General features: G+C 31.4%; 1 protein-coding gene across 1 annotated transcript in view; it reads right to left on the bottom strand.

The window, feature by feature from the left end:
* The window catches only part of LOC129957121 (hemicentin-1-like), a 76,247-nt gene extending 64,278 nt beyond the window's left edge, over nucleotides 1–11,969 (bottom strand). Inside the window, exon 1 of the mRNA XM_056069280.1 lies at nucleotides 11,730–11,969. Coding sequence (XP_055925255.1) covers nucleotides 11,730–11,781 — 52 coding nt within the window. The 5' untranslated portion in view covers nucleotides 11,782–11,969. The remainder of the gene's footprint in view (nucleotides 1–11,729) is intronic.
* Nucleotides 11,970–12,641: the final 672 nt, after the last annotated feature.

Genomic DNA, 12,641 nt, shown 5'->3' with positions numbered 1-12,641 from the left:
GAAAAAGATTCTTTCTACGGTCGCTTGGGCGCGTGACGCCTCCTCACGAGAATCATTCGCGCGTGGGGAACAACTCAACCCGCACAGTTATTATTTTGTGTATCAGTGTTTCGAGCCGTTGCCATTTCGTTCTGGCAATCTCTGAAGAAGAAAAACCGTTGAAAGTGCAGGTCTTTTCCTTATCGGGCGCTTCGTTTTCTGGTTCGTCGATTGTTTGGATTCACAGGTGGTTTATTCCAGTTACAGAGTCGAATGGCTTTATTTACAGTTACAAACGATTATCTGAAACAGAAGCGTCTGACTGAATTCATTAACAAAAGGTAGAACTTCGTACTTCGAATCTTGCAAGCACACAGATGCATATGTTGAAGTCTTATGATTTAATACTGAACGATACGTTAATGACATTCAAAAATATTTTTTCAAATATTCAATAAAACTAAATATTCTTATGGCATTTCGATTGATACTGTAGTGTAAATGAATTATAATTGCAGTAAGGAATATTTCTAAATAAATTTACTAATTTTTTTAAGTGTAGTTTTTTTTTCTTTTCTTTTTTTTTATTAGTTCATTGAATTTGCTATCTTGGGTCTGACTTATGAAAATAAAATATGATTTTCAGTCTTTTCTTTTTAATCCACGAAATAACGCACTGTTTTTAATATATATATATATATATATAAAACATAAATAATGACTTGTGATGATTTAGCAATATTTCACAATATTTATTTCATCTATCAAAAAATAACAGAAAATAGTAAATTTATAAATTAAAAAACAAGAGACGAGGGATTGTCCTTGTAGGGGACTGAATTCAGAAAACATATTTAATATAAAACTTTGAGTGTCACAATAGCAATAAACTGATAGTACGCCAACTTATGGACTGAATTTGTGAAGACTAATCCTCACAAATGCCACAGAAGAATAAGAAAAACGACAGTTAAAATAATTTATTCCAAGATTAAAATCAATCGTATTTATCCAAAGTAACACACAAATAAAGTTATTGTTCTTGAATTTTTTGAAATATAAAAAATTCGAGCAACTTATTTTCTCAAGTGAATTACTTAACTCTGGATTCATATTTATTATTATTATTATTTTATCGATATTTTCTATGGAGAAATGAAAACATAAAACTTGCAGGAATGATCTACCTCGTTTTTCCCATTGAGATGTATTCTAAGTGAACAAAGTTAAAATATTAAGACGGCCAGTTTATAATATTCTGTTAATCAAGATGTAAACCAGAGGCATGTAGTAAGCCTCTCAATAATTTAAGATTTAGTAATCAGACACAACTTAGGAACAATTTTACCAATCGGGACTTCAGGTCATCGCCTAAAAGCGATATGACAATAAGGCGGTTGATTATCAGATGGAATTGGTTCGTCAGACAAGTTTAAAGTGCCAGTTAATGATTGTTACTGAAGTAGTTTTATCAATTGGTGCAATTTTAATAATTCAATATATATATGAAATATGTTAAATACGTAATGGTAAGGAACAAATTCATTTTTTTTTTTTCGTCTAGGACAGCCAGGTATTGTTATACTGATTTGAAACAAGTTATATACGAAATTCTTTTTAACTGGCAATATTTCCAACCATACTTCAGTTTACTTCTTCAGGAAAAAGATATTATAGAATGAAGAACACACACAAACAAATTGTAACAGATTCATCAGTGTGTAGAGACTGCACAACAATTTCAGCGTTAAAAAAATCGGCACATCCCAAGCCAATTTGGTTAAAAATTACACCTTTGCAAGATAACAACACCAATTAAAATATCCCCCCCCCCCCATTTCTGCTTCACTCTGCCAATTCAGAGAGGCATACCGTGAAGCTGGAACGGCTATTAAAGGCGTAGACAGTAGCGAAACAACGCAGCTACCAATTTACTTTTTCTTGTTTTCTTCTAAAGTACAGTAGGTCCCACCCTAACTGTAACTGATATTTTTGGAAGATTCAACCCTCCATCCCCCAATCTTCGCGTTCTCTCTTTTTCCCCCTCCTTCTAAATACTTTCCCTCGCCTCCACTAGCAGGGCCAACACCCACATGCCTCAATAAATCATTGGAATCTGCTAGACCGAATCTCCCTGAAAATCTGGAGACGATTAGAATTTTTTGTTGTTGTTGCTGTTGAGAGATTTTTTTGAAGAGGTGAAAATATTACCGCGGGTGTGGCGTCTGTAACCGTGACTGACTGCTGCAAACTGCATGGTAACCCACATCGTGTCTTACTTCACCCTTTAGTCGGAACGCAGAAAGAAGAAACATAACTAATTGTACGCTAAGCCTACGCAAAAAAGAATCGAATGGTACAAAGTGGTTTGAAGAAATGTTAACTTAAAAGATGCACATAAAGATAAAAGCAAATAAGAATTTATTAAGATGTTCTTTTATTTTCGGAATTAATTTAATGAACTGTTCTTTTATTATTATGATGGACAAAAATGAATATGAGAATTAAATTGCCAAGAAACTAAGCATTGTACTAGTCCACAATTGATAACATTTTTCTTTTTCCAATTCCATTTCAGCTGCAAAGGGGGAAAAAATCCAAATTATACGGACAAAAGCTTTTCGGGGTCCTTAAAATATATATAAGAAAATAAACTGCAATTAAAGTATTAATTAATTAATGACAAACAAAATGAAATTAAGTTTGTTTGAAAATTTGTAATTAAGTATTTGAGTTCTAAGCAATTTTGGTTTGAAAATTTCCGACAGGATATTTTGCCACTACTTTCAAGGTCACATTTGGGTTGTGGATCACAGTTTTAAAACTTTATTAAATCGTAGTTGTAAGAAATTGAATTTTACCTTGAAGTAGCATCGACTGTGAGAGTTTTTAATTACTGACTTTAAAAAAACTTAAGAGAACTTATAATTAAATAGCAAAACATTCGCTAATCCATACAGAACTTCAATCAATTATTTTAATATCTTTTCAAAATTTTACTATAAATCAATCACAATTTTTTTCGGTAGTAATTAATTCTAGTTCTATCCTTCTATACCTTTAAAAAAAAACAGCACATGTGTAAAAAAAAAGACCTGTTGGTCTACTGAACGGAAAATGACTAATTCAATTTTGTCAATTACTGCCTGTAGTAAAACGAAGATAAAAGCTTTTTATATCGTTTTTAGCTTTACGACTGAAAGAAACACGTAAGTTCACGACTTTTCACGCTTGCTCAACAAAAGTCTGTATGTCGCAATGTATTCCAAAATGGGCGAACGAAATCATAAACAATCTTGAACTCTTTTCTTTTTTCTTTCGACAAATGTGAACAGCACGGTCGACTCAGAGAAACAAAACATGGAGACCGTGTAGCAATCCTGTTTGTCCCGAAAAAAAAAAACGAAATCGTCATGAGGTTTCGCTACGCTGTCCTTGCGCCAAACTGGATCAACAGCAGAAGCAGCAACACCTAAGTGACCATGAAAGACATGTCGGAAAACACGACAGGAATCCTTCCGCCTTAATTGCTTTTCATTCGCGAATTGTGAGGCCATTTTGAAGAAGATTAGATAATTCCAAAGATTGAATATCGCAGCGCCCCAATCAGGCGCCTTCTGAAGATAGGTCAATTTATCTTACAAGTTTGCATTTTCACTTGTGGCAACAATCGCTGGTGGTCAATAATTCTTGCATCGCCAGCATTCAACCTCAAGAATGCTGCGGAATACGTAATCACGTCCACTAAATTATGTTCCTAGAATGGAGGGATGTGGTTGAAGGAATGATTATCAGTTTGCGGATGGTAGGAAATACTATTGCAATTTCTAGATGGCAGGAAATATCGCATGGAAATTAAAAATGCTGTCGGTTTACAAAGGTGTGGGCAGGTGTTCGTTGAGGTCACAAATAAAAGTTACAGGAGAATGATTCAACGTAGAGAGGTAGTATAAAGAATGAATAATATTCTAATTAGGTTCCGGTTTTTAAGATGGTCCAAAGTCCCAACCCATTTCTTGTTCTATCCCGAATTTTAAATACTTCAAGGATAGGAATATTTTAATAGAAAATTTGAGCCAATAACTGAATTATTTGCAGTTAATCTGATCCAGTTATAATTTCTAATCAAGCTGAATGATTGCTACTTTCCCGTATGTGAAGTATAAAGAGAATATTGTCGCAAGAGAAAGATCTGCACATAGTCAGTATGCTTTACGAGCTTGGAAAACACAAGGTCGGATGTTCAAATCCCTGCCAAGTCGTATTAATTTAAAGGTTGAATTTTAATTTGAATTTCTTTATTATTCATTTGTTAATGTTCTCGAATATTCTATAACCTTCTTTATAATTCTAGTTTATTCTGTAAAAGTATAAATTCTGAGTTCCACAAGCAGTGGAATCAATTCTTCGCCTGTATGTTACGAGGTGGTTAAAGCTAATAAACTTGATATAGTGTTACTTTGTGACTTGTTATTTTTTGCATCTTCGTGGCAATATCGTAATCGTCAAAAGATTTTGATTTGAAGATACGTAGATTTTGGAGATTCGTCAAAACCTTCATGGCTTAAGACTTTCCCGAGTTCGAAAAACATATTTCTGGAAAAAGTCTGTCTGTCTGTGACAAAGATAACTCAGAAACGCTTTGAACTTGGTGAATGAAATTTGATATATGTTCTTTATATTTCTGTCGAATTTATTCAGTGGAAGTTTGTTTATCCAGCTGTTCGAATATGATAACTACTAAACGAAAAGAGCCAGACAGATACAATTTGGTACATAGATTTAACATCTATAGTGTATACAGACATGTATCAAATTTTGAACCAAATATAAAAGAGGTTGAACGGTCTCTACTTTCAGAAGCACATACGCACGATAATTGAAAAACGCAGGCTTAAATTTATTAAATTTGATATGTTATTTTGTGACTGCAGTTGTAGTTGGTCAAATTTTGATTTCAAATGTTTGGGACGAAACGCGTCTAAAATACAAATTCACTTTTATTATAGAGTATGAGAAAGATTTTGGGTGACGGCTCTCTGTGGTTTTTGATTATGACTCATTACGATAAAAAGATTAAAAAATATATATCAAATAATAATGGAAATGAGTTATTCTGATCTTTCTGAAAATATGAAATATGCCATCGCCGTTGGCGAGGGGAAAAAAATTCATGCCACTAAAAAGAGAATGTTATCTTACTACTGTGCTGCGCTCGAATTATAAGAAAAGGTATGGTTCACTTACATAAAACAGGTATTTACAGATATATATGCGGACATAAATTAATTCGCGAACACAGTAGGGATATTTTTTACGATTCTTTTGCGTTCTAGGAAACGCTATTTTTGGATCGCAGTCAACATGGAAAAAGACATTGGCGAGACGTGCGATTATCGTTTTTCTATTAAAAAACGAAACTGCGATGTACATTATTATTTGTTAAATTATTTTTATCTCATTATATTGTGTTAATAAACTACATTATTAACTCATTATATTGTGATTAATAAACTACATTATTAACTCATTATATTGTGATTAATAAACTACATTATTAACTAATTATTTATTTATCTTCTTTTTTGGAAAATAAAAATTATTACTATAGTCTCGGACATATAAGATATCCCTTTTTTTTTCACGCAGGTATTGAAATGAACTCATCGAGGGTCAGAAATACGACGATGATTCATCGGAGATGAGAGGAAGTGTGGAGAATCAATAGTATCCATTGTTCGATCACGATAGACGTAACTGAACTCGGCAGAAACTGTAAAACTGCTGGCATAAGTAATACGCTAATAGTCGCACGTTTAATATGCAACACGTTGAGCACGCATATGCATACTAATGGAGCGATGTTAAGACGATAATTGCATGACGAGCGAAACAGCTGCATTGAAAAAAAAGATTACGATGAATTGGCAAGAAAGAGTGTATAAACATTTTTTGAGATTGGTATTTAGTAAACAGCAATGCTGTTGAATTTGGCTAATTCAAGGACAGTCGAATCAAATAAATTCTATTGTTTTCACCCCGAATACAATTTATACCAAGTGGAAGAGGTCTCCTTTAAAATTTCTAGTGTACTCGCATAATAAAGGTAAATTTGTGCTTTAAACGCATGTTTTCCCCACTGAATTGAAGTCAAAATTTGACAGAGAACTACAGTTGCAGTCACAAAATCACATATCGAATTTGATTTATTTAAATCATTGCGTTTTTGAGTTGTCGCGTTTATTTATTTCTGAAAGACAATCCCTTGTTAGATTTCGTTCAAAAATTGATAAGTCTATACTTGATGTTAAATCTGTGTACCGAATTTTACTCATCTAGATCGTTTCATTTTGTTGTTATGCTCATTTATATTTGAACAGACGAAAAAGCAAGCTTTCTCTGAATAGATTTTGCTCCCAATTTGACAGAAATCTATAAATTGGGCGTTCAGACCCTATATCAAATTTCATCTGTCTAGCTTAAAGCGTGGCACAGAGACATAATGCCACAAATGTTTTTTTCCGAAATCAACTCCTCCACAAAATGGAGATTCGTCAAAATTTCAAAGTTCTACTTATTTCACGACTACAATACTTTCTCTATACTTCGTATGCGAGAAATTAAAAAAGTATGATTTGCTCCTTCAGGTATGAAAATCCGATTATGTGACATTTCAACAGAAGAATACATAGAAAAAAATTAAAATATTTGTAGTTTCGTGAGAAAGATTATAGAAAATAAGAAATAAAATTTTTCCACCCATTTTTCTAATTTCTTCTACTCATTTGGTAAAATTCAATTATATATTTTGTCTTTAAGCCTAATTCGCAGCAGCCTTTCAAACTAATTTTAAACCCTAACTTCAAGGACATAATCTGTTCGGAAAATTTAGGATGGATGTAACTATTTACAAAAAACGGTTCCTAGCGGTGCAAGAGGAGACATTCAAGATGAAACGCCTGTTTGTCATTTGTCCTAATGGGGTAGAGGAAACTTTTGGGGTTTGTATCTCATACATCACTACAAAAAGCAATTATTTTCAACACTGAATGTGAAATGGACAGCATCATTACGTAAGAAATATCCAACGGTTTTTGCACATATAAATAAGACATAAAACAATTTTAAAAAGAAACTTTTTTTTAACAAATCCTTATATAGGCCATGAACATACGCATTCACTTTACGGAAACACTGTAACTGTTGCTTTGTAGAGCACTTAGTTTGTGTGCATCATCTTCAGAGTACAGTTAAATTTAGTAACGCTATACATAATGCCTCTTCTTTCGGAGATAGGAAAGCTTTCTTGGCTTGCAGATGTAATAAGAAGTGACCTACACGTTTCGAACGATGTAGCATTTCGACCTTAAATGATGACCCTTTGGGTGCGCCATTCGAGAGCATTAAGGAATGAGATGTTTTGAACCTGGACCTAGGGTCAAGGGTTTACGGCGACGTACATTAACATACTTTTACGAGACTTACGGAAAGTAGATTTACGACGTACTTAGTTGGTCCTGACATCGATTGCTTCAATTTGAGCATAAGGTTGCCCAGAATCTAAAAGGCAAGTAAACTAGTCGCCGAAAAATATGTTCTAAAGAAAAGAAGTAATGAAATCGCAATTTACGCGTTCGTCCTTATGAAATAAAGAGATTTTCATTACCAAATGTGAAATATATTTTATTACGCAAGTTAAACTATTTAAATGTTACAGCTTTTAATTAAATGATAAATGCATAATTTTAATATTATATTAATATTAGAAATTCAAAAACGTTTTGATTCAAACGTAGCAAGTTTTAACCCTAAAATGCACGACACATTTTTTCAATTTTTACAAAAAAAAAAAGAAAAAGTTTTGAATAACTGCATATAATTTAGAAAAATTATTCAAAAAAAAAATGTTTAACTTTTTTTTTGAGAAATTTATTTAAACAATTAAAATGCGCTAAATTGCTACCTTATGAATTAAACAATATTCCTGTGACACAAATCACATTATAAGAATTCTGCAATGTAGATAAATATTCCCTTTTACTATACTTTTTACAATACAAAAAGAAAATATTTTGACTGATGTTAACCTAAAATGCATGATTATTTTTAATGATCGAACTTTTCATACAACAACCATCTTCGTATTCCCCACGTTCCCAGTTTAAGCCTTATTTTAGTATCGTTTTGGTCTTATATCGGTCTTTTCAATAAAGGTTTATCAAAAAGCATTTAAAAGAGGATTTTCAAACATTTACTGTTGCCCTCTGGATCTGTCATATGAAGTTTACAAATGGAAATAAAAACGTGTAGCCAAATGACTATCTATAGGTTTGCACTGAATTGTGTACAACCTAATTGTAACGCCTAAATTGTGTTAAGTCGAATTAATTAATTCATCGACTACTTTATTAATCTAAATAGGAATTTCTAAAAATTAAGACCTAATGCCTAAATGAGTTCGGATGCATGGTTTTTTTTAACGCAATATTAACAGAATATGCTTTAATCAAATTTGGCAATATTAAACAGTAAAACCAATGAAGAAAATAAGGTTAATTTTCTATATAAATATATTTAACTATTTGCATTTTCACTTCTTTAATTAATTTTCCGCTTATAGCCATTTTATTTTATACTTTCTGTTTACATACTTGGAACAGGGAAAAAGTTTTAAGCGTGAAGATGGGGAAAAGATTTATAAAGTGTAGTCCATAGTATTGGTACATTGCAATTGCATATGACAGTAAGATGCGCAGTCAAATCTCATATTCATTCAAAAAATGTTGTTTTTAAGTATTAAAAATAAAGCAAATGATTTGAAATATCAACACAAACTAAACATTATTGCAGGTAATGGCGAAACTTCAACGGATTCAGAATTATACAAAAAAAGTAATACACGGCCATCTGAACATTAATTACTATACAAAAAAGAAAAACTACTTCTAAACAGGACTCATTACTATGTAGTTTTGCAAAATTCCGATCGTTTCAGGGCTGCAGAATATGCAACTGCAGGACGAATGCCATTTCAAAATTCTAACATTTATTGTTGGACAAGATACATCATGTAGTTAGTGGTCAACCTATGAATTGAGCATTTTGTTCGGTATTTTAATCCTTCAAACCACTCGATCAATAATAATCTCTTTTACTTAAGAAGATTTAAGGTCGGGTGCACAGCGCTTATAACAAACAATCTCATTGTACAATAAATATTGAGAATCTGCTCGGTACGTTCCTCAGGGCCAAAATGGAAAGGAACAACAAACAATGCATATCTAAACCGATTACCAGTGGGAGATTTTAATCCGTGAGCGATGTATTCGTAAAATGTCGGATGATTCAGGATTTATTGGTATTTCGAATTTAAATATTAATCAGTCATGTGAGAATGTAGATATGAGTTAGATAAGAATTAATCTGAGAACAGGAAAAGTTATTTATTATGATTAGAATTTTGAAGAAGTGTGAGAAATAATAACACTTGCGGTTTCATTCTACTCTTATTTATTCTCACAATTTTTCTCTATTTAAAAGATGAATGAAGTCAATACTCTCTGACGTAATACTTAATATAAAGAAAAAGTGGAATCATTAGAAAATGAGCATTAAAGTTTTTGAGGAGTAAACAAGTATATTCCCTCTATAAAAAAAAAAAAAAAAAAAAAAAAACATGATTAAGAAGTTAAAATTGTAATAAAGAAAATTACTGAATTTGTTTTTTAATTATGTCAGAACTCTTCAATATAAATAAATTACTTTTATTAATTTCGCCTATTTATATTCATTTATTTCACGTTTATTCTAATAATTTAAGGTCTTTTCTTATAGTTATTTATTCATATATTTCAGCTAATATCCGAGCAGTCCTTCATGACTCAAACATGCCATGATCAAATATCGATATAATTCTAAACGCTGATGGAATTATATAAAATCTTGGATACATCTTAATAGTCATTACACGTATGGTTAACTACTATTCGTCACAGAAATTGTTTTTTGAGCGGGTGCAATACAAGATTGCATTCGATTTATTTTTGCATCAATAGACGAATTCCAAAAACATCTGGCTTTTCTAAGATAAAGACAGAAATGCAATAAAAATTAACTTTTTTCAGGTAATCCATTCAAATTTTCTGTTATCCCACACTTATCAGCAATGAATTTTTAAAAAATTCATTTGTCCGACGCTTTTCTCAATTGACATATGGCAATCTTTATATTTTTATTTTTATAAATGCTGGGAATAATTTCAAATAAGCGTCGAAAAAGTTTTAAAGGCATAATTGCATAAACATTAACATTTTAATTTAATTCGGAGGTGTGGCAACAAGTCGGTTCTTCCTTCCGAGTCAGATCGAACTATGTCATCCGAACTGCAACATATGAACATTTTTCTTCGCGAAATTTCACAATTAGGGCATCTTGGATTGCTTCGTCCGGCTGTAAATTTTTTATATCTAATTAAAGTTATTTTTAATTAACGTTAAATTTAACTATGTATAAATATTTTGGCCTAGAAATTATTATATTTCTACTATCAAAGAAAACTTAAGAGAGTAGTAATAAGAAAAGAATAAAAATATTGATAAAACTATTTTTTTCAACATACATATATTAAAAAGTTTCAGATTAATTTTTAACAAACACATCTTTAACATTATGTCAAAAAAAATTTTTATTCAATTATTATGTTAAGCTATGAATATTTTGGAAGAAATTAATGAAATAAATATTTTAATGTATTTATATCGAATTAATTAATTTAAAAGGAAAAAACTGTCGTATTTTTGATACAATTAGACACAAGTGTATCCAAGTAACACAGCTACATGATCTTTCTTTGTTATTGTTATGATTTTTTTTTTTTTTGATAAAGTAAAAAATATATTTACCTATAATCCGATGAAAAATACACAATATTTTTACAATATTTGAAATAGTAAGCGGATTTTCAGCAAACTATTTTTAATATAAAAAAAAGCACGCGTGTTATTTTTAATGCATTTAATATGTGTGTTACTTAAAATACGTAATACATGTATACTTTCATTTATTTCAATAAAGTTATCTTATGACTACGAAGAAATTTTATTATTTGTTTTAAAAATGATATTTAAAAGTAAGAACTTGTGCATGCTATCAAGATATTTTTTCATGCTGAACTTCACGAGTTTTTTTTAGAAAATAATTGCACTGAATAAAAATTCAATTTCCTCAATTGAATTTAAAGTCAGAAAAATAATTTTACTTTCGTTTCAGAGGAAATAAAATGAATGGAACACAGTAGAAAAATTACAAAACTCTGAATATACGGCATTACTTGCAGATTCAAAATACGTTTGACACAATCTACAGATCTATATATGTATCCAACACAATCTATGGGCAATATGCCGTGATTTCATTTATTAAATATTTCGTTATTAACTATGGGAAACTAAATTAAATCAATGAATTTTCTTTTTCAAAAAGGCACACTACAAGAAAAGCGCTTTTAGAAACGCCAAAACTAGTTTTCTACATCTCAAATGGTCCTAAATTCAAGATCTATCATAAATTACGACTGACTTCGCCTATTTCAAAAATGTCCTAAATTTTATTTTGATTAAAATGCCGTAAATTTATGATTTATTTCACCAGATGGTACAAGAAAACGAACCACGTGACAGTAATTTAGAATGAAAATATTCCTTTCTCAAAACTGAAGTTATTAAAATATTTAGAAGTAATAATAATCTTACCTCCAAAAACAAGAACCATCCCCACTGAAACCACTTTCGTCCACGCCATCATCAGAGAAAAGATAGGAAAGAGCAAAAAAAAAAAGTTTTAGTCCAAGACGCACATGCGATGATAGTCAGTTAACGTCCAAAACGAGAGCACTGCTGGGAAGCCAATGTTACGGGGTAAACACACACACACAAAAACACACGTTGCTAGCGAAAAGAGGCGCAGGTTCACATACAGTCCTTCCGCCAAGACGTCTGGCTTAACTGTGAGGAGGATAATCCGGTTGAGAGGCGATGGCTGAGGTTGTCAGGGTTGCTGCACTTGCTTGGCTCGGGGCTTTCTTTGAGGTGGGATCGGGTGGAAGTCGCCAAGGTGGATTTCGATGGGGATAAGAGAAATCTGAGAATATCGTCCGTAAGGTGAACTTGCTTAAATTTAAGGTTCTTTTATTCTAATTTTTTCTCTGGTCCTCTTAGTATTTACTATCAACATAAAATTTAAATATCGCCTATTATTCAAATTTCTTTCAGTTAATACATAATCAAAACTAATATTTTTTAATTTTTTTTTATTCGAGGTTTTTTTTTTTTTCTCTCTTTTACGTTTATTTAAAAAGTGGGTACCTCATCTTATTAGTGATCCAAAACAAAGCAGATTTTAGATTAGATGAATTTCATTAGTTGGAAGGATTTCTTTTATTAGAAGTTTTTCATTGATCCCTGTATTGAAATTTTCTGTTTATTTATTATTTTTTTACGACTTATTATTGCCTTTGATTTAATGGATATCACCGTTTTCCAAAGTATTTCCAGTAACGTTTTGCAGCTTCAGTAATGAGCAAAATATAGAATCAAGCGCAACAATGTTAAACATTCAGTGGAACGTTCGTATTGTGATTTGTTTATATTTCACTGTTACCATTC

The sequence above is a fragment of the Argiope bruennichi genome, chromosome 11 (genome assembly GCF_947563725.1).
Source record: "Argiope bruennichi chromosome 11, qqArgBrue1.1, whole genome shotgun sequence".
Lineage (NCBI taxonomy): Eukaryota > Metazoa > Arthropoda > Arachnida > Araneae > Araneidae > Argiope > Argiope bruennichi.
The sequence above is the reverse complement of the archived record's forward strand: the minus strand, read 5'-3'. Positions and strand labels throughout refer to the sequence as shown.